Raw genomic sequence first — 21,926 nt, forward strand, 5'->3', positions numbered from 1 at the left:
TTTAATAGGAGAGGTACTGGAGTAAAAGCCAGACAACTGACTTCTAAAATCACAGATCTTGGCCGGTGCCGTGTCTCAATAGGCTAATCCTCCGCCTTGCGGCGCCAGCACACTGGGTTCTAGTCCCAGTCGGGGCGCCGGATTCTGTCCCCGTTGCCCCTCTTCCAGGCCAGCTCTCTGCTGTGGCCAGGGAGTGCAGTGGAGGATGGCCCAAATGCTTGGGCCCTGCACCCCATGGGAGACCAGGAGAAGCACCTGGCTCCTGCCTTCAGATCAGCGCGGTACACCGGCTGCAGTGCGCTGGCCGTGGCGGCCTTTGGAGGGTGAACCAACGGCAAAGGAAGACCTTTCTGTCTCTCTCTCTCACTGTCCACTCTGCCTGTCAAAAATAAAAAAAAAATAAAATAAAAAAAGAATAAAACCACAGATCTGCCTTTAAGTAGCTGTGTATCCCTGATAAGTGGATCCCAGCACTGGGACTCAATTTCTTCACCAGTTTTATGGAGAGCTTGAGCCAGACCAATGTTCAGTCACCTGATTCACACTTCTCCAAACAACTCCCTGCACACCCAAGAAAGGCCATGACTGACAAGACTAAGTGTTCACCATAAATGGCCAGGTCTAATGTGGCACTACCACTGCTCACAGGGGTATGTGGATTTTGAGTACAATGATAGTGAGAATAATAATAAACAGAATTTACTAACTGTTACCATGAGTTGGTCATGGGCTAAGCATTTGTAGATACTCATTTAATCCTCTCACCAGCCTCTGGGGAGGGTACCAATACCACGTTGATTGCACAGGTGTGGAAATGGAAGCTTCGAAATATTTAAAAATGTACTCAAGCCACAAGCTGCTAAGAGGTCAGTCAGTATCTCAGCAAAAAAGCTTCTTGCCCACATGGAAAGAGAACCTCAGGGACCCAGGAAGCCCACAGCCCAGAGGACACCTCCAGGTGGGAAGAGCTGGCGCTGCCACCTATGTCTGTGAGTGACTGGATACGGAGACTGTCGACTGCCCCATCTACCCCAGCCTGCTGTTTGTCATGTGTTTTAGAAAACTCAGCAACTCCTGGCCTCTGTCAGCAGAGACAATTTTTCATACTTCTCAGCTGGAGACCACAGCACTGATGGACTGGAAGGAAGTATACCCTCTCCATATCTACAACTCCTTATATAGAGATGTAAAGAGATGTTCTGGAAGGTCATGGTCCCTGTCTTAGCAGAGGGAATCCAATAAGATACACGTTAAGAGTCTGGGGCACTGGGCTCAAATCCTTGCTGAGTATCTGCCTAGCGAGGAGACCTTATTTCCTTTGCCTCAGTGGATTCTCTTTCAAAATGAAAATAACAGTATTTGTCATATATGCATTTTTTGCATGAGAATAGTTTTCATTAAATGCTAGCAATCATTGTTCTTTTCATTGTCCAAACTGGAACTGGACTGGCCCCAGTGTCTGCTTAGAAAGTTGCTGCTATACTTTTCCTCTCAGGTCTTGGCCAACAGCTCTCAATCCCAAGTTAGCATTCTTCCACTTAAATACATTTGCCGGTGGGGAGGCCCAGGGCTTAAATGCTGACTTGTTTCCTAGTCCTGGAACAGCACTCCCACCCTACAAAAAGATCCACAAATTCGTGGTGTGAAGAAGGAAAATGCTGACATCTCCAGGCGGGGCCGGTGAATCTGGGTGTTTATCAGCATGGGTGAAGGCTTCCAGAGGGGATGTGCTGCTGGAGGGGCTCTGGAGTAGAGGACCTGGGGAGGAATCCCCATTCTAGGAGCTCTGTCTGCATAGTGGGCTTCAGAGAGACGGGCGGAGACTTGCTTTGCACACACTGTCCAAGGCTGAGCAACCATGATGTCAAATGTAGACATCATTAAGGGACATATAAATAATCAACAGGTCAACAAGAGTGCGTAGGGGATTACAGCAGGGATGCACAAGAGAAGACTTCTTTTGTTTCCGAAGTTACAGGGGATTTACTTAGTGCTGCTTTGACGGAGAATGGATTCCGTCACCCAGGATAGAAAAGCCAGCCATGGAGTTCAGAAAGTTCATGGAAAAGGGGAATTAAGAGAAGTTTATCTTGGTGCCAAAAAATTTGAATTGCATGCATAGGTTTTTCAGAATATACATCTTCTGTGAACTTTTTGAAGACCCCCTTATACACACCAGCTACCTGGGAGGTATCCCTAAGCAGAAAGGACGTCAAAGACATAAGCATTTAACTGGGAAAAGCAAGCCACACTGCTGAGTACCGACTCTGCATCAGGCACTTCATATACATCATGTGAAAAATACCATCATGAGGTCTGTGTACATATGAGAAGACTAAATATCTGTGAAGTTCAAGGTCACACACTGAGGGAGGCATGGCTGCACCAGGAAGCTCTCAGTCCACCTTGTACTCATGCTGGGCACTGTGCAGGGGGCAGATGTGGCAAACAAGTTCTCTCCACCTGGGGCAGCCCAGCCAGGGAGACAAACACACATTTCTCATACCCCTGCCCTCACGGGTGCATTTCTTTCCTCCGATTGGCCAATCTAAGACTGCTGGAGCCATTTCTCAGAGTGAGGTTCATGCTGGGAACTGACAGCTGAGTGTCTGCCTATGCTCCAGAAGGCCCTCCCCTTAGGGTTGCCAGCATGGATCCAGCTCTTCATGTGTCACTGAGGCTGGTGTCCCACTCTGCAGCACAGCTCAGCCCCAATGTGTGGGCAGAGAGACTCACTGGCTCCAAACCCACCCCTGAACCATTTTGGCAGCCCCGAGGGCCCCAGGACACTGGCTCCTCATTACCGGGACATGCTCATCAGCAGACTGTGTGCTGAGCCCTGATGTGTGTCATCCTGACCTTGGGCCAGTCATGGAGGGGGCCAGGCCAGAGGCAAGGCATGCACACTAGCAGCAATCTCTCTGCTTGCTTGAGCTCACCAAGGAAGGGAAAAATAGAGTCATTTCTTGTACTGGTAGGGGAGGCTGTTTTGTCACAGCTATCTCACCTCAGGGCCAGTGAGATCCATTTGCTATGGAACTGTGTGCCAAGACATCAGGAAGAACACAGCACCCTGCCTGACCAAGCTCTCTGCTAAAATTCCACTGGTCTGTGATGCTCAGAAAATGCACCAGGCAGGGCAGGAGAGAAGACTTAACAGAGGGTGATGGTTAACACTGGCACCTCAGCAGCTCCTTATACACAACTCTGGAGCCCCCGCTTAGAAGTCTGCGATGGCGCCCTATGCCATTCTCAGCTGAATTCTATCTGCACCCTCAGGCTTTTGGAGAGCTATAATGCCTAGTCCCAGACCATCTCTCTCCCAACTTGCAACTGCTCTACCCACCATGCCCATTAAAACCTCCATGCCCTCATTCACCTGTAATTATCCTGTGCTTCCCTCCTCCAAATCCCCAGCTTCCTCCCAAGAGCTGCCTGATGTTTGCTTCTACCTTTTACTGCCTCGAATGAAGCCACAGGGTGACATCTTCCTTCAAGAGTGGTGCTGCACTCACGCTTTCAGCCTGGGAAACCAGGTCTTCTTTTTAAAGGTCCCCAGTACACAAAATTCCCAGGATCTTCACTGGTCTCTGGCCAGCTTTAGAAACTCCCACTGATGTTGGGCATGGTATTTTCTCTTCCCCAGCCTGACTCCCTCGGGCTGTAGGGCAACCTCTCTTTGGGTTGGTTCTTGACCTTCTGTCCCTAACATTTACTCTGTGCCTTTGGCTGGCATCCACCTCCAAGTGGAACCCCTCCTCATTGCAATCATTGCATTGGAGCAACTCTGATGATCAAATGATCCAGGCAGTGGAGGGAACCAGCACCTCAGTGCTTGCTCAGGAACACGAGCTTCTGTGTAATTTTTTTTTTTTTTTTTGACAGGCAGAGTGGACAGTGAGAGAGAGAGACAGAGAGAAAGGTCTTCCTTTTGACGTTGGTTCACCCTCCAATGACCACCACGGCCGGCACGCTGCGGCCGGCGCACCGCGTTGATTCGAAGCCAGGAGCCAAGTGCTTCTCCTGGTCTCCCATGGGGTGCAGGGCCCAAGCATTTGGGCCATCCTCCACTGCACTCCCGGGCCACAGCAGAGAGCTGGCCTGGAAGAGGAGCAACCAGGACAGAATCCGGCGCCCCAACTGGGACTAGAACCCGGTGTGCTGGCGCCGCAAGGCGGAGGATTAGCCTAGTGAGCCGTGGCGCCGGCTTTCTGTGTAATTTTTTTAAAAAGATTTATTCATTTATTTGAAAGGCAGAATGGCAGAAAAAGAGGAGAGACAGTGATCTTTCCTCTACTGGTTAATTCTCCAAATGACCACAATAGCTAGGGCTGGACCTCAGCTGGAACTCCCTCTGGGTCTCCCTCCTGGGTGGCAGGGGCCCAAGCACTTGGGCCATCTTCTGCTGCTTTCCCAGGCACATCAGTAGGGAGTTGGATCAGAAGCGGAGCAACCAGCACACAAACCAGTGCTCCTGAGGGATTTGAGCACGGCAGGAGGAGGCTTGACTACTGTACCACAATGCTGGCCCCACTCCTTTAGAATTTTTGGTCCAGCCCAAACCAGAATTTGCATGGAAGAGGAAAAGACTGTTTTCTGATCGTTCAACTCTAAAGTTTTTATTAAGGGGCTGGCACTGTGGTGCAGTAGGTTAATCCTCCGCCTATGGCAGTGGCATCCCATTTGGGTACCGGTTCTAGTCCCGGCTGATCCTCTTCCCATCCAGCACTCTGCTATGGCCTGGGAAAGCAGTGGAAGATGGCCCAAGTCCTTGGACCCCTGCACCCATGTGGGAGACCCGGAAGAAGCTCCTGGCTTCGGATCTGCACGGCTCTGGCTGTTGCAGCCATTTGGGGAGTGAACCAATGGATGGAGGACCTTTCTCTGTCTCTCCCTCTTACTGTCTATTACTCTCTCTCTAAAGTAAATAGCATCTTTTAAAAAAGTTTTCATTAATACTTTCTGTAGAGAATATTCTATATATGCATATATGTACAGTACATAAATGCACACATATACCAATAAAATCAAATTTAAAAAAAATGACAGGCAAATCTAAGTCTCCAAGAAGTGAGTAGCTAATTTTTATTATTCCTCTTAAATGCCTAGGTAATCTTACTGCAAATCATATCTTTATTCAAAAAAATATGATATATTCAATGCAAATCCCAAAGGGCACCTTGGAGAGAAGCCAGGCTATAGGTTTATATTCTTCCCATTTTCAAATAAAATGCAAAAGGAAAAAACTAGTAATCATTTTAATGAGCCTTTAAATAAATTCTTGGCGAGAGCATACTGCAGTAATTTATACACACACACACACACACACACATACACACACTTGCTGAGAAAGGGGCTTTGTGACTAAGGAGTGCATTTCCAAGAATTACACTAGATTTCTTTTCCTTTAAGTGATTCGTTTGAATTGAACCACACTTTGCAGCCACTTCATTGCAGGGGTGCACTTGCTAAGGCAGACAGATGCTTCCAAACCAGTATCTTCCCCTCATTGATCCCCTTTTCTTCTGCTGCCTAAGCCCTCATGAAGTCAGATACTTTTCCTTGGGGCTGGGGAGTGGGGTGTTTTCGGATGCATTTTCTGGACATGCAAAGAGAAAAGCACTTTGGACTTCAAATACGTTAACAAGGGAGATTTGGTCCAGGCTCCATTCTTCTCCTTTTTTCACTCTTTCCTTTTATACATTTTCCCCTAAATGCATCTCCCAACACTGCTCTAGCCTCTTGGTAACTATGTTAATTTATGAGGCATGAAAAACTGGGTGGTTGTGAATTAACAAGAGTGGGGCCATTTCTCACCATCGGCAGAACAATCAATCTCTCTCAGGCAGTCAGCAGGTTTGGTTTTTAGGAGACAGGGACGAAGATGGGAAAAGAGGAGGTGGCAGCATGCCTCCAGATGAGCCAGGATGAGCAGCAGGGGAGGCCCCGCAGCCCCTGAGTGAAGCAGAGACAGAGCCAGAGCCTGGATTCTACTCTGTGGTTGTGATGCCAGCACAGTCAGTGCAGGGTCCCAGGGTCCCAGGAGGAGCTTACCAAGCATCATCCTGGGGCCACAAAGCTCAACTTCTCACCTGTAGACCTACTTCCACTTGGAATGTGGGTACTTGATATAGACCTACTTCCCACTTGAAATGTGGTACATGATGCCAACAGGACACAAGGGATGGCAATAGACTGGGGACAGCCTACTACCCACTATGCCCTGAATTCTATATCTTCGTCTATTTTAAACATTTCAAAGTATGGATGCTTCATATAAAAATACACAGACAAACCTCTTAAGAAAGCCAGAACATAATAACAAGGGAATTAACAACTAAATATACCAGACCTGGTATCCAACCAACAACAGTCATTTGCAACCTAGAGGCCAAATCCCTTTTATACAAGAGCTGCCAACTGGCCCATTCCCTCATTGATATTACCTGCTGGACCCTGCAAGCATGTGAACTCGAATCCCAGGGTCCATGTATGAAACTTTTCTCGTATGCATCTTCAGTCCAAGTTGGACTGCAGAGAGCATGAAATTGCTCCCTACCTAAGACACTCTGCTCAGAGAAACACATTTCATAGATTGCTCAGCAATCTTTCCAGACTTTCTGTTGCCTTGTTTTCATGTAGGACACTTTACTACCTGTGAATTGAACGTGTATTAGCCTACCACATGCATTCCCAGAGCCTGCAACATTGTTGGGAGACACAGGTAAGCCAAAGTGGGAGTCTAAGAGTTTTAAATTCTGCATTTCATTTTGCTTAGAAGTTTTCCAAGGTGTTAAGAGCTCAGGGTTATGCTGCTGTGTCAAGAGAATGACTCAGGCACAACCAGCATCCAACTACGCACACAGTGCCTCTTTCACAGCTTGACAGAGGCGGCTTGTGCATTGGAGAAATCTGACTGGTAATTCCCATCGCATTTCTGCAGGGTAGCCTGGAAGTAATTATCCTTCTCACTGGTAAATCAATTAAGAAAGGAGGCTAGAACACTCCCCTCCTCTAAGAAACCGCTAATCCCCTAACACCAACAAGCAAAAAACCCCAGGCAATGGGGTAACTACTAATAAAGTGATGACTGCAACTCACCTGGTCTTCATACCTGTGGCAGTGGCAGCCAACCCTGTGGTCAGACAGAGGTTAGTGGGGAGCCCACTAGCTAGTCTACAAAACTCAAGCAACCCATCCACTTGAGCCTTAGTTTCCTGTCAAATGGGAAGAAAACTACCAGACACAAAAGATTAATAGGGAAACTAAAATCTAAGAAGGAACTCAGCCCAGTGCCTGGAACTTATTGGGAGCTCAATAAGAAGAAATGATCATGTAGTTCTGATGTCAGCAAACCTGATACTTCACACACACACACACACACACACACACACAGGCATAGGCACCACTACTCTGCAGTCATTTGGTCACATTCCCTGGCAGTCAGACCTGTGTGTTCTCTGCAATTTCCAACACACTGTCTCCAAAGCTGCAGGTGGCAGTTCCTTCTGAGCCAGAGTAATTACATCCCAACATGCCTGCATGTCCCTATCCACTCAAAGATTCGTTCTCAAATAGATTCACCCTCAGGAGCCAAGCACCTCTCTGGTTGAGGCACAAAGTCTTTAGCATGTTATGTAATGCATAGCTCTGGAAACTGTAGCACTGATTATAGCACTTGCCATCCTGCATGGGCCTGAGGTCAAGAAGCAACTGACAGTACTGTGTTCTGGAGACACAGGGATCGCTATCTCACGCAGGGGCAGGAACTGCAAGCTGGAGCTTGCCAGCTCCCACCACAGTGAAGTCCCTCCTCTGGGAAACTCCTGCTTGCAGAATTAATACACTGCTCTTCATCTTCCAAGTGCCAGACTCAGAAACACTCAATGATGTTGGACTCCCTTAACAAAGTTGGGCTCAAACCCAGATGATGAGCTAATTGGCCAACGGCTGGAGAAAGGCCAACAGCCAGAGATAGAGTCAGGGCAGGTCAAGGTCATTTGCATAATGCTGATGCCACAATACCCTAGGATGGTCTAGCCTTCATTTGGAGCAGCTCTGAGCATCTCATATCAAAACTCTGACTTAGGCAACCATGACACCCACTAGATAAAATGAGGACACCCTGCTCACACCATGTGAGAAAGACAATACTAGTCCAAAGTGCAGCTTCCTTAATGGAGCCCAGCATTGCTGGACATATCCCAACTCATTTGTCTCCCAAAGAAACCCATTAGGAAAGCTGCTGGAGATGCATGATGCAAAATTGGGGTAATTTACAGGACTATTTCTTTATCGTGGCAGCTTTCTGAAAGGTTGGGAGGATTAGATAGCATGTGGACAAAGCTCCTAAAAGGGAGTCAACATGGTAGGTAGTCAGTTAATGCTAAGACTATTGCTGTAGCGTACATGTGTTAATGATGATGTGTTAACACTTCTCTTTTCAACTTAGTGGCATATTAACTGCATTTGGAGATTTTACTTTGTCACTTTGTCAAAAAAAAAGTATTTAGAAAATCAACAATTAGCTTTAGGAGCAACTATAGAAATATCAGTACAATTTACTGTTTTGCCAGGCAGGGGCAACAGATCGCATTTGATGTATTCATAGCCTCCAAGGAATGCAGCAGCCATCTGTTAAATAAATAACTCATCAGGTGAAAAGCAAGTGCTTCCACAAGATTAACTGAAAAATCTGCTGGAGACGGCTGCCATTAGCGAGCTGATGAACATGGGGAGCTACAGATAATTTGGGTATTGAGACAATCAAAAGAGTCTGGAATAACGCAAGCTGAGATGAGAATCCAGTGACCACAGGCTTCGATTTCTTCAAGGTGTGTTTAAAAAGGAATCTAAATGTTGTTTTAAAAGTTGTATTACAAGGTCATAATGACCTAGAGCTCTAGACTAATAAAGAAACAAATACATGTATTTTCATTTATATTGAACACCTTTAAGTGGCTGGAGAAGGCAGAGTTCTACAAAACTATTCTGGTTAAGAGAAAGTCATCATGTCGAGTATGTGTGCATCATCACCATCCAGATATATGAACACAACCAAAACCACTTACTCTAACAACACAGAATGTAACTGTGTCTTCCCTTGGCAGATCCAGAGAGCACTTCATAGATCTCACAGGCTTCTTACAAACATTATTTTTATTGCTATTTACAAATAAATCCATGGAATTGGCCTGTCATTTGTATTTTCCCTAATCTGAGTGAAAAAACACCTGTGCTTTTAATTTGCTGGGTGTCAGTGTTTTGTGGTGAGACTTAACTGTCCTTTGCCTAACTTCTGTTCACTGGGCAATAATCCCTGGGACAAAGTACCCCAGAGAGCCCATGGCCTGAATGTCACATCTGAGAAGGACAAACATAAGTGGTATTTTTGTGTTATTAATCTCCAAAGTGCAGGGCTCCATTCCTCCGTGGCCACAGCATCTACCTTAGCCCACCCTCTGCCCTCTTTACTTCTAAGAATTTCTGTGTTGTGCTAAGGAAAGAGTTCAAGCTGTCAGGCATAGAGAAAACAGCAAAGGACCAAGAGAAATATGATTATGATAATTTCCAACAGGAAGCACATGTGACAGATGAAAGCCAAAATGAATGCAATGGACTATGAACCACAATGGACTACGAACCCTCATGTACCACCGAGGGAATCTTCACAAAGACAGATGATCTATAATCTTCATGGAAATGTGATTAATTCTATCATAGTACAGAGATCAATGCTGAAGGGCTGCTTTCATGTGCCCAAAACCCAGTTCCTCCTTCTATCAAAGTGCATACGGCCACTCTGATTCCACGTGACCTCAAGTCCTTGGTGGAGAACGGAAGGAGCATTGAAGTAGGAATCATAAAAGGAACTGCCAATGCTGCCCTTAACCAGCCAAGCAAGCTGGTGGGGATATTTGTCTTCCATGGGCCTTGGCTTCCTCCTCAATGAAGGGAGAAGAAAGGAAGTATTGACATAGATCATCAGTGACTCAATTCAATCAACTTTTACCATATGGCCAACCTAGGACAGGGGTAGCAAGCTTTTCATTTCTAGATTATTAAGCAATGGTGAACCCTAGGTTTGGTCAGATAGGAGGACAAGGTGCAAAGAGATGTGTGATGCCAATGAATCTGGACTGAGAACCAAGAGGCCTGGGTCCCTGTCCTGGTTCCTCTCTCTACCCAGATATGTAGACCTTTTTGTCCTCAGTTTCTCAACTGTAAAATAAGGCACTTGGTACAGATGAATGATTCCAGACTGATACTCTATGGACATCTGGGAACTTAGGGTGTTCATCAACTCCTCAATGTATGAATATTTCCATAGCATAGGCATGTTTCTAGAGATAACATCTAGAACTTTAATCACATTTACAAAAAAATTACAGCTCAAAAATGGTTATAAATATAAAGATGAAATCTATGGTCCCTTCCAGCTCTTTCAGTAATGCAAATAACAGCACTGAAAAATATGAAAATAACAATGCTTTGGGAAAAGAGAGAGAGAGAAACTACTCAGCTAAAACCAAAAACAGAACCTAATCAGCCATTCTGGTTATTAAGTCTCCAGCCCAGGAACAATGGGCAAGTATGAGGGTCCCAGAACCACAGAACTGGCTGGATCTCCCGGCTTTCAATCATCACTGGACCAAGATCCAACGGTCCTTCTCCCTGCCTTTGCCGGGCATCTGTAGGGTCACTAGATGTGGGAGTAAGGAGAGGCAGTGGTGCTGTACGTAATGATGCTGAGGGTTGGACTGAAAGCTGCTCCAATTCAAACAGCACACTCCCCATTCCCAGCCACAGCATGCATTCTACCATGTTGAATAAGAGACCAGCAATGTCTGCCCATGGGGTAAAGCTCACTCTTGAGCTTACATGGATGAAGGAAGAGTTTATAAAACTGCTGGGAGATGCAAACTGACTACAAGAGGAGAGTTTGGAGATGTACTTTTTAAACCTTTTAGAAATACTGAAATGATCTTTCATGTGATCATTTTGTGTGCATTTATTTGAAGCAGGCCTACCTCAATTTCTAAATAGTAGTGTTTTCCCAGCACTAGAGAAACCCTATCTTCCCAAAGCCAATACACTGTACACTATTTCTTCTCTAAAACAGCCCGTTGTATATGGGATCCAGGCTTCCTCCTCCCATTAAGTCTCTCCATAATGAAGGTTTGACTTTCTACAGTTTCATCCTGACTACTAAATTAAGAACAAAGACAAAGAAGCAGAGAAGCTGATAGAGCCAGGTCCATCCCCCACATCAGCAGAAGCAGCTCAGGGCCAAGCAGAATTTAGAGGCCACTCTTCCTTCCCTTGGCCAGATTCCCTGTAAATAAGAGGTTCTCTGGAAACAGATGAGCAAGTGGGAGGCTGTAGGAAGACTTCCCTCTGGAGTCAGGCAGATCCATATTCCAATTCCAGACCATGACTTATCACTGTCTGACTCAAGCTAGAAAGTTACCTTACCTCTCTGAATTTCAGTTTCTTCACCTGTAAAATGGGTCCAACAATAATTTCCACCCCACAGATTCATTGAGGATAAAGGAGGTGACACATGCAAAGCATTAGCAAGGCCCCAGAGAGCCCTTTCATGAGTTGCATAGCCTTACTGGTACTGCTGCTGCTGTTGCTGTTATTAGCATGACTATTAAGGCTGATGTAAGAATTACAGTGCGTGTGTGATGTGTAAAGCAGGTCCCTATAAGTGACACCATGGCCACTAGATATCTTTGGAACTCCTAATGCTAAGCAGCCCTGCTACCCCCACAGGAGTGCGCAGGACCCACCAACTCCACCCCTTACCTTCCTTTTGTTGGTGGGGTTGACATACAGGTAACTGAGGACAGTCTTCAAACCCACTTTGTCATTCAGCTTTTCATAGGTGGTGCCATAATCCGTTGACCTGCAAGTAAGGGGGAAAAGAAGAAGGGAAAAGACTGTTTTACCAAATGGGAGACTGTTTCAAAGGGAACCAAGGCTCTCCCCCAACCACCACCTCTGTGCCCAAATCATAGGAGTGCTTGAAAGTGTTCTTGGGAGATAAAAAGCCCCATTAATTTTAGAAGAGCAATTAGACTAATGCATCTGCTTACTACCTAAGCTCGCTCACCTTTGCCCCAGCCTTTCTCAGAGACCTACTTTTTGCCCTTTGTGAAGCTGTGCAGTGAAAGGAGCTGCTGGAGACCACCTGCCTCCCACAGTGCCCCCTCCTGCACTGTGTGCTGCTACAGAGGGACTCAGGTGCCTGTCAGAGGGCCCTCTGTATGGGGAAGATGCCACAGAATTTCCGGAGGTCACTGAACTTGTGGCATGGGGATCCTTGGAGAGGTAAGAATTACCCAAGGACTTGTGGGGCCCAATGGCCAAATGAGGCTACACCAGGCAAAGAGCTGGAAGCTGAACATGGGACAATGATGTGGGTGCATCCAGGGTGAAATATCAAGACTGAACTGCTTCCAGCAATTCATCATTCCAGTTATGCTGCTGGCTACCTGCTCCTCCTTCAGGTCTGATTTCCAGCAGACTGACCTTATGCTGGAAGCACAGTCAAGGCTCAGAGGACAAAGTCAGGATGTCCTCTGGCGCCTTTCTTTCCCTGTGCTCTTCCATGGTGGAAGAGCACAATGAGTGCCAACCAGTGGGATTTAAGAGCCCAACTCCCTGCCACCAAGCCTAAGCTTTCTGCCCTCCCACACACACTTCTCTCTCCCTTTTCAGACCAACAGCATCAACAGGCTCTCCACTTCCCTTTCCATCCTCACCCTCCTCAGCTACCATCACAACACTTTTCTAGCTCAGGATACTAAAGGGCAGAGGTAAACTTACTTTCACCAAAAGTAATTGACCTTATGAGTGCCCACATTGCCCCAAATCTCAGTTTCTACCTCTAGCTCTAGGCATCTCCTTGATTTTGGTATCTGCCTTTCTCTGAGCCTTTATCTACATTCCAACTCTCATCTGGTTCGTCCCTGGCTCCTCAATTCGCTTTAGAGGCAGAAAAGAAAAACGACATGATCTTTTAGAGCTATTCCCAGCCCCATCCAAATTCCTTGTCCACAGGCCTAGCTTAAACATTCACCTCTACCTCCTCTGTTCAAGCTTCAGCAGCCCCCTTCCCAGTCACTGCTCATCTCCCTTCTGTATGCAACAAGTTTCCCCAACTTCATGCACCAGGAACACTGGGCATCCCTTTTCTGACAGTATCATGAGGAATTCCTTCATGGTCTGCCCCCCGACCTCAGATACGATGTAAGCTCCTGTCCACAGGAGCTTTGTAGAGCACTACAAGTAAGAGGAAAGAACAGAACTTTGAATGTAGGAAAAAAATCTTTGTTTCATTCCTACCTGCAGCTCTCTGGTTGCATGGCCATGTGCAAATCACTTTACCTGCTGGTGTCTCAAATTTCAACACTGAAAAATGGGGATAACTCAATCTCACAAGGAGTCTGTAAGGATGCAAAACCAGAACCATGGAAAATCTTATCAGGATGGAGGCATAATGGCATATTAAAAAATAGATAAATAGGCACTTGTTCCTTTTCCCCAAATGCCTAGAGCCAGGCCTTACATATTATGCACACTCAGCACATTTAATGAATAAACAAATGTCATTATTTCAAGTCCCTCCCTAGGCTCTTGGCTCCTCAGAGCCATCAGTTATGCTCACTGTAATCATCAGTCACCCCAGAAAGCTGACTTCTTATTCTTATCCTCTGGCTCCTGTCTACCTCTGGTGCTGAAGCTCTGGGAATCACTCCCAGTCTTTCCCTTTGCCTTTATCTCTCAAGCCCAGCTCCGTTCCCAAGTCTTAATGCTTTCGTCCCCTTAATATCTTAGGTCCCTGGTGTCCTTTGCATTTTCATGCCGATGCTATGGCTTATGCATCGTTTTTGAAACAGTCCCCTAGTTGGATGCTCTTCTTCCTAGCTTCCCTCCACACTTACTCATCAATCAGACTGCTATCAGGTTATATTTCAACTACCCAGATCTGTTCACCTCACTCCATGGTGACAATTACCCACTGCCTTCACACAGTCAAAATGCATCTCCCAACTTCGTCTTAGGAAACCTGTTTGCAACCTCCCTTTCTGAACTCATTTCCAGTCATTTGCCCCTCTGCCCTTTTCTTACCAGACTCACTCAATTTCACAAACCTGCCTTACATTTGCACTACCCTCTGCTCCTGCACACACCACTGCCTTTGCCTGAACGAGCCATCTTCGGGTGTCGCTCCCCCTCTTCGTGGAGGAACGACACTAGACCCTGCGCTGTTCTTTTGTCTGCTCGGCCCTCCCCGGGTTTGCTGCTGGTTCTTCCCGGGTTGGCTACCGTCCCTTCCACCTCCGTGGAAGGGCAGTTCCCCCTGCCACTTTCCCCACTTCCGCGGGGGAGTGGCACACCACCGGCCGGCTCTCTCGGGGGCTACACAGGTGTTCCTTCAGATAGATGTTCCTGGTGCATGTTGTCTCTCTCCTCCTTTATAGTCCTCTTCCACCAATCCCAACTCTGCTACCCACATGCCGAGTACGCTGCTCTCCTCCAATCAGGAGCAAGATCAGCTCCTATAGGTTACTGGTCGAACTGGAGGCAGCTGTGTAGAAGCTGTTTACTCCTCTCCCAGCACCATATTGTGGGAGAGCAGATGCATAGAATAAGTCTTAATTCCAGTAACTTAGTCTAGTCTGAGTTGCTCCCCACATTCGGGTTCTCCCTGCTAGGTTCATTCCTCTGCAACCCTCAACATCCAACTCCAATATCACACCTTCTTCCAACGTTCTCAGGGCAAACTTGATCACAACGTCCACTGTGCTTTCATACCACTTTGTATGTGTTTCTATTTTAGCATTTACCTGACTATTTGGATTATACCATCTTGACTGGCTCCTCTTCCATTACTCTCACTCCCTAAGAACATGAATCATCTCTTACAAAAGGCCCAATGCCTTATATGATGCTTAAACAAGGTGCTCAATGTGTTGGTTTATGTGTTGTTTTGCTGTTATCTGTGAGAACGAATGCATGAACAAATGAGTGTGTCCCAACCTATTCTAAAGTTTTTAATTGATTGCTAATGTCTAGTGGTAATACAACAGAGTCACACCAAAACAAAAAAGCACTTGGCACTTCTGACGCGGACATGACCGATGCAGACTGCAAAGGCAGAGCAGTGTCTCCTGCCTTGGAAGGACCTGTAACTCTTTCAGATCAGAATTAAGGTTAAATGACCAGTCACCCTGAGCAGCTGTGCTACCCACGGCAGGGAAGACAGACTGTGATCTCTGAAGGCTTCGGGTGCACACTTTGCATAAAATATTTCATTTGGATTAACCAATGAAGTACTTGTTGATTCTACATTCCCTAAGGCATAACGGCAGCATGGTGTGGGAAAAGCACATTGAACTTGGAGTATGAAAACCCAAAATCTCAAACTGATTCTGAAATGCACTTGAAGTGCCACCATGGACAAGCCACTTCTCTCCACCTATTAGAGAAAAAAAATTCTGACACTTGTAAAAGTTGTAAGGCAGACTTTACTCAGAAGGATTGTAATAGGACAGATAAAATTGCAATAGGACAACCTATTGCTGCCATGGGTTTTGCAGTAGGGAAGGGAGATTTAGCCCAACTTCAAACCTAAAAAAGCAAAGCGGGAATTTATAGTAAAAGATCGGGGTCAAAAGATGGAAAATGAGAGGGGAGGGTACTTCTTGTCTAAACACTCAGGATTCTTGCTGAAGGCTGGCTATGGTTATCAAATGTTACCTAGGCAACAGTGGGGACTTTTATCAGTGAACAAGACTGGGGGGATTTTGGTTCCATTGACTTAGCTGGCTTCTTGCTCTTGAGAATATGCCCACGGTTGGGGCCTCAGTGCAAAAGAGTTCAGCAGAGCCCAACTGGAATTTGTCAAGGAGACAGCATTGTCAATTTCCCATTCTCTCATTAACAGGAAAAGTTTAATTCAGATTATCACAAAGCTCCTTCCAGACCTTAAAGTTTATTTTCCAAAGCAACACACCACTGAGCTGTTTTTCAACTAGCAACTTCCCCCATACTATCAATAGCAAACATCTTATGAGAGCTAAATCTCAGGGCTCCCTGCATGACTGATGTCATAACAAACTTCCTTCCAGAATCCAAATAACCCTCATCAAAGGCAGTGTGCTTAGCACCATGCGTGACCTCTCTTTCTGCAAGCTACATGACAGATTCACACTGACTTTGCTATTTTCCAAAAGGGGCTGCCGAGAGTAGAGACTTTCCAACAAAGGACGCTATGCATTTCGGCCTCCTGAATGCCTCTGGCACTTTCTGCTTATCCAGTCCGACAGAAACCACTCTTGCTCATTGAAGACGCCTCATGGAGCCAGTGAGCCCACAGAGCCAAAGGCGCCCTCGACCATGTCCTTGCCAATACGAACCCTGCACACTGCCTTGACCGCTGTGTTCTGTGGACCTACTTGGCCTGAGGTGAGGGGCAGATGGCAGAGAGGTCTCAGCTCCATTGCCAGAGACAGCTGTGCCTGCAGAACTCACCCTTACAAGAAAGCAAATCATCCCCTACCTGCAGCTCCAGACATCTGCCAGAGGGTTCATTTAGACCAAACAGGCACACCTCGCCGATTCTGAAGCTGGCTTCCTGAATCACGATGCTACATTTGTAAAACTGAGCTGCTCAGAATGCTGGAACCATGGTCCATGCACTGGGCACTGCCATGAACCTGGCAAGATGCCAGGCACCATTTTGAATTGATCAGTGCACACAGCTAAGCTGGAAGGTGACAGGTGAGCAGGGCACAGCCACAGGGCTCCGGCCCCTCCAGCTCTGTGCACTGCTCTGTGTCTCAGTGTATGCCTCGTTATCTTCTTTTTTTTTATTTTTTTATTTTTTTTTTTTGACAGGCAGAGTGGACAGTGAGAGAGAGAGACAGAGAGAAAGGTCTTCCTTTGCCGTTGGTTCACCCTCCAATGGCTGCCGCGGCCGGCGCCCTGCGGCTGGCGCACTGCACTGATCCGAAGGCAGGAGCCAGGTACTTCTCCTGGTCTCCCATGGGGTGCAGGGCCCAAGGACTTGGGCCATCCTCCACTGCACTCCCTGGCCACAGCAGAGAGCTGGCTTGGAAGAGGGGCAACCGGGACAGAATCCGGCACCCCGACTGGGACTAGAAGCCGGTGTGCTGGCGCCGCAAGGTGGAGGATTAACCTAGCGAGCCGCGGCGCCGGCCTTGTTATCTTCTTAAGTGAACTATTCCAGCACCCAAAAACACACAATGAGATGCCAATCACATGGCCACTACTAGATTTAACGATTAAGTGTACTTATAAATAACATACAATATTTTTAATGCATTTACATGAGAATATACAAGGGTACTTCAAAAAGTTCACAGAAGATGGAAGTAAAAGATGTTTATTTTGTTGTTAAAAATTTTGAAAGCATAATATTTTTCAAAATATGTGTTGTCCATGAACTTTTTGAAGACTTCCTCTTATGCATGGTTTTCAAAGGTTTTGTACCAAAATAAACTTACCTTTTAATTCTATTTTCCATGCATTTTTGAAACCCTTTTAATGTCCTGCAGCATACTCATTTCACTCAGTTTTTGAGCTATATCCATTTTGGCATATCTAGCCATCATCCATGTTACTTTTGTAAAGATTTACTCATTTATTTGAAAGACATAGTGAAGGGCGGGGGGTGGGCAGAGGGAGAGAGAAGAGAGAGGGAGAGATTTTCTATCTGCTGGTTCACTCCCCAAATGGCCACAATAGCCAGGGGTGGGCCAAGCTGAAGCCAGGAGCCAGGAGCTTCATTCAGGTCTCCCACATGGAATCAGGGGCCCAAGGACTTGGGCCATCCTCCCAGATCTATCAGCAGGGAGCTGGATTGGAAGTGGAACAGCTGGGACACGAAACTGTGCCCATATGGGATGCTCGCACTGCAATTGGTGGCCCAACCTGCTGCACCCCAGTGCTGGCCCCTCATTTGCTCATTTCAACTACTGCATAGCCTTTCTGATTATGAGTAAACTATTTTTCTTTTCAACCATTTATAAATATTTTAGTTCCTTCTTTTTCTAAAATCTGCCATTCTAAACACATGTGCAATTCTTATATATAGCTTATTGTGCACTTGGGAGCAAAACTTTTTCTGGGGAGTGAAGTTCCTGGGCCCCACTCTAAGCACAACTTCTCCTTTGCTGGTTGCTGGCAACATTTTCTCCATGGGGCTGGACCTCCAAAGGTAACTGCTGTTGGGCTCCAACACCTGCCCAGGGACCTGCTCATTGCCTGGCTGGGTCTGCCAGTTCCAACTACTCACACTACTCCCCAAGCATCTGACATAGATGGGCAGACTCTTCATCCTCCCAGAGGCTCTGGGTCTGTCCCACATGCTCACTCCTAATTGAAGCCCTTCCTCTACTCACTGAGCTCATACTTTGGACTGGTACCTCCTTGGAGGTACACCCTAGCCTGCCCTGCCTTCCCTCTGGTTCTTCTAGGGCCAATCTCCCAGTGACAACATCAGGAGATGAAGTGGGACTACAGTGAGTATGGCGTACTTTTTATCCACCCAGTAGCTCCCACTTCTCCCATGAACTTCTACATGACAGGCTGGTGACAACAAGCATATGGACTGCTATTTTAAAAGTAAAAGAACATAAAGGAAAAATATTCAGTCAATGCAGCCAAGTCAGTCTCCCAATACAGCTGACATACAGCTCAACACACCCATTGCCAGTGCCACATTCCTGCCAGAGGTGAGAAGCTCTGGAAGGCACTCTTTCAGTTCTTGTGGGGCCTCCAGATGTTCTGGGTGGGTGTGTACACACTGCTGTCATTATCTAGTCATCACATTCCCCCTCATTTATCCTGAGCTCCTAATCCCTCTTCCTTTTGCCTCTCTTTCCTTTTTTTGCAAAACTTAGGAGTCCTTACCATTGCATCTCTTATTAGTCTGCCTTCTTCCCAGCACACTCCCTGCTGTGAGATACAACCTCAACGCAAAATAAGCAACCACATCCATGATAGTTCCTTGCCCTGTTGGCAGACTTTGTTAGGTTTTGCTCATTTCTTAACACATACAGATCTACCAATCATGGCATCAACTGTGCACCAGGCACTGTGCTTTGCTTCTGCTTGCTGGCCACTCATGAGTAGCTACAGTCCAGGTTGGCAAACATTTTTTCTGTAAAAGAGACAGACAGTAAATATTTTAGGCTTTGCAAACCTCCATCCAAATACAGATGGTCTCTGACTTATGATGGCTTCATTTTCAACTTTATGATCAACTTGACGATCGTGTTAAAGCAACACACATTCAGCAGAGACCATCATTGGAATTTTAAATTTGGGTCTTTTTCTGGGCTAACAACATGCAGCGTGGTACTTTCTAACGATGTTGGGCAGCAGTGGTGAGCACAGCTCCTGGTCAGCCACACAATCATGAGGGTGACCAACCGTTCCTGTGTCACTACTATCTCTTGGACACTGTGTTTTATGTTTTCCCAGCCTATCATGTCTACAAAACACCCACCTGGGGCTCCTGCTTCTGGTGTATGAAATTTGAGTTATAATATTTTCAACCTACAATGAGTCTGTTGGTGTTAAACCCCATCGTACATTGAGGCACATCTGTATTCCACTGGGCCCTTGTTGCTGAAAGCAAGCCAAACACAAGTATGTGAATGAATGAGTGTGGATGGGTCATGGTGTGACTGTGCTTGCACAAACCAGAGGTATGCAATTTGGTGGTCACTGCTTCGGCAACTGCAATGTCAGCCCCTTTATCTCACCTCTAGAAAGGTCCCTACCCTGCTTTCACTCCAAGACTCTCGCCAGCATCTGTGATGCCCTAACTTACCATTTCCTTCCTGGCTGCCAAGTCATCGAGTCAAATGCCTGCCTGTGCATGGCCCCAGGGCCTTCAGAGATGCCAACTTCACCTCCCCTTTCCCACTGGCTAGTAAGTGTCCAGACTCTACTTTTCGGCTACCAGCTCCAGGACTAACTATGCTGCGAAGACTTTCCCTGCAACTCCAGCCCACCTCTCCTTTGCATTTGTATCAGCAGCACCTAGGAGTTTCCCATTTATTCTCCAAATATGCATATGTGCTTTTGCTCTTTTCAGCAAATGCTTAAAAGCTCTTTCAAAGAAAAATACCAAATGAAATGCTTTTTTTAATCTCTGAGAGTGCAGTGCAGGGCTCTAAGTAGAGAAACAAAAACACTGAAGTAGTGCAAAGACAATTAGGGTCAGCACTAGCTGTGCAGGCTTTTTACATATGAACCTCAGCTCAGAACATAGGGTTGATGGTGTCTAGGTTCAGTGAAGAGTAGTAAGATCCCCAGCCCAGCATCTGATTACAGCCCTTGTTTCCTAAGTGCTTATTGTCGCTCCCCGTCTTCGTGGGGGAACGACACAGGACCCTGCGCTGTTCTTTTGTCTGCTCGGCCCTCCCCGGGTTTGCTGCTGGTTCTTCCCAGGTTGGCTACCGACCCTTCCACCTCCGTGGAAGGGCGGTTCCCCCTGCCACTTTCCCCACTTCCGCGGGGGAGCGGCACACCGCCGGCCGGCTTTCTCGGGGGCTGCACAGGTGTTCCCTCAGATGTTCCCCTTAGATGTTCCTGGTGCATGCCGTCTCTCTCCTTTATAGTCCTCCTCCGCCAATCCCAACTCGGCTGCCCACACGCCGAGTACGCTGCTCTCCTCCAATCAGGAGCAGGATCAGCTCCTGGAGGTCATCACTCAAGTTGGCAAGAGGCAGCTGCGTAGAAGCTGTTTTCTTCTCTCCCAGCGCCATATTGTGGGAGAGCAGATGCATAGAATAAGTCTTAATTCCAGTAACTTAGTCCAGTCCGGGTTGCTCCCCACACTTATGCCTCTCATTTTTATAAGTACCTTATCCTTAAGGGCAGTCAGTTTATTTTCTTTAACTTGCTTTATATTCTTTATATTTAATAGGGAGTTAGGCACATAGATGCCCAATCAGTCACTAAAGGCCCCTTGACCACTATTTCCAGTTGTCACCATGAAAGTACAATATGGCCCAGCTGCCTGGGAAATCCAGAAACAGAACAATGCTTCCATGTGCCACAACTTCGAAAGCACCCACTATCCTGCCACTGAGACACATGGAGGCCCAACAACAAAAGCCCTTGGGCAATCAGGGGTTCTGCTGTGTGGTGAACCACAGACCATTCCAAGGTCAGGGTCAGGAGTTTCCATGGCACACAGCTCCAATGGCTACCCAGAGAGTCTTTGTGATAGAAAATCATTGAAATCCCCTCTGGCCCACTCCACTGCTCATCCTAGGGCCAGTGCCCAAAGCCACTTTAATTTCTATCTTTGCAATGGCAGAGGCCCAGCCTGACCACAAATAACCAGCCAGATAACTAATTTCAGACCTCAAGCCAAAAGCAAGTGATTTAAATAGTTTCATGCTCTAAATGGGTCTGGGTGCCCACCCTCTGCTTCAAAAAAAAAAAAAAAAAGCCACAGGCAGGCTGATGCCAAAGCAGAAGTTCACAGGGCTCTCACGGACTTCTCGCTGTCTGCCTCCTTGGCCACATTATATAGGCTCACAAAGAGGGGCCCAATGACACTGGGTGATTAATTCATCAGTTCTATCCCCCCACCTACCCCTCATCTGCCCAGAGAGAGCCATCACAAGGTTCTAAGTTAGAAAACTGGAGGCTCGCAGACTCTGGAAACTAGAATCATGCAGAATTCGTGGTTCAGGTCAGGTAAGATGTGAACCAACAGCAGCACCACCCCAGCACCCACGCCATCAAGAGCAGAGGAGGTGGTGTGGGGTTAGACAAGCACTGAGCATGCTGGTCGTTCTTCCTTACCTTGTGAGCACATTTGTTCTCACTGAAGAATCTCATTTTGAACAACAGCCTTGCTGTGTTGC

At 46.7% G+C, this 21,926-nt stretch overlaps 1 protein-coding gene across 2 annotated transcripts in view; it reads right to left on the reverse strand.

Annotated features, from left to right (window-relative positions):
* The window catches only part of SORCS3 (sortilin related VPS10 domain containing receptor 3), a 646,463-nt gene that overhangs the window by 344,365 nt on the left and 280,172 nt on the right, over positions 1-21,926 (reverse strand). The window contains exons 1-2 of one of the 2 annotated variants that reach the window (XM_051823568.2): positions 13,354-13,589; positions 11,812-11,911 (exon numbers count right to left, since the gene is read on the reverse strand). In XM_051823568.2, the coding sequence (XP_051679528.1) occupies positions 11,812-11,911; positions 13,354-13,379 (126 nt within the window). In that variant the 5' untranslated portion in view covers positions 13,380-13,589. Of the gene's footprint in view, positions 1-11,811; positions 11,912-13,353; positions 13,590-21,926 lie in introns of those variants that run through there. The other variant, XM_051823565.2, reaches the window with a different exon arrangement.

Source organism: Oryctolagus cuniculus, chromosome 15 (genome assembly GCF_964237555.1).
Source record: "Oryctolagus cuniculus chromosome 15, mOryCun1.1, whole genome shotgun sequence".
In the NCBI taxonomy this organism is placed as follows: Eukaryota; Metazoa; Chordata; class Mammalia; order Lagomorpha; family Leporidae; genus Oryctolagus; species Oryctolagus cuniculus.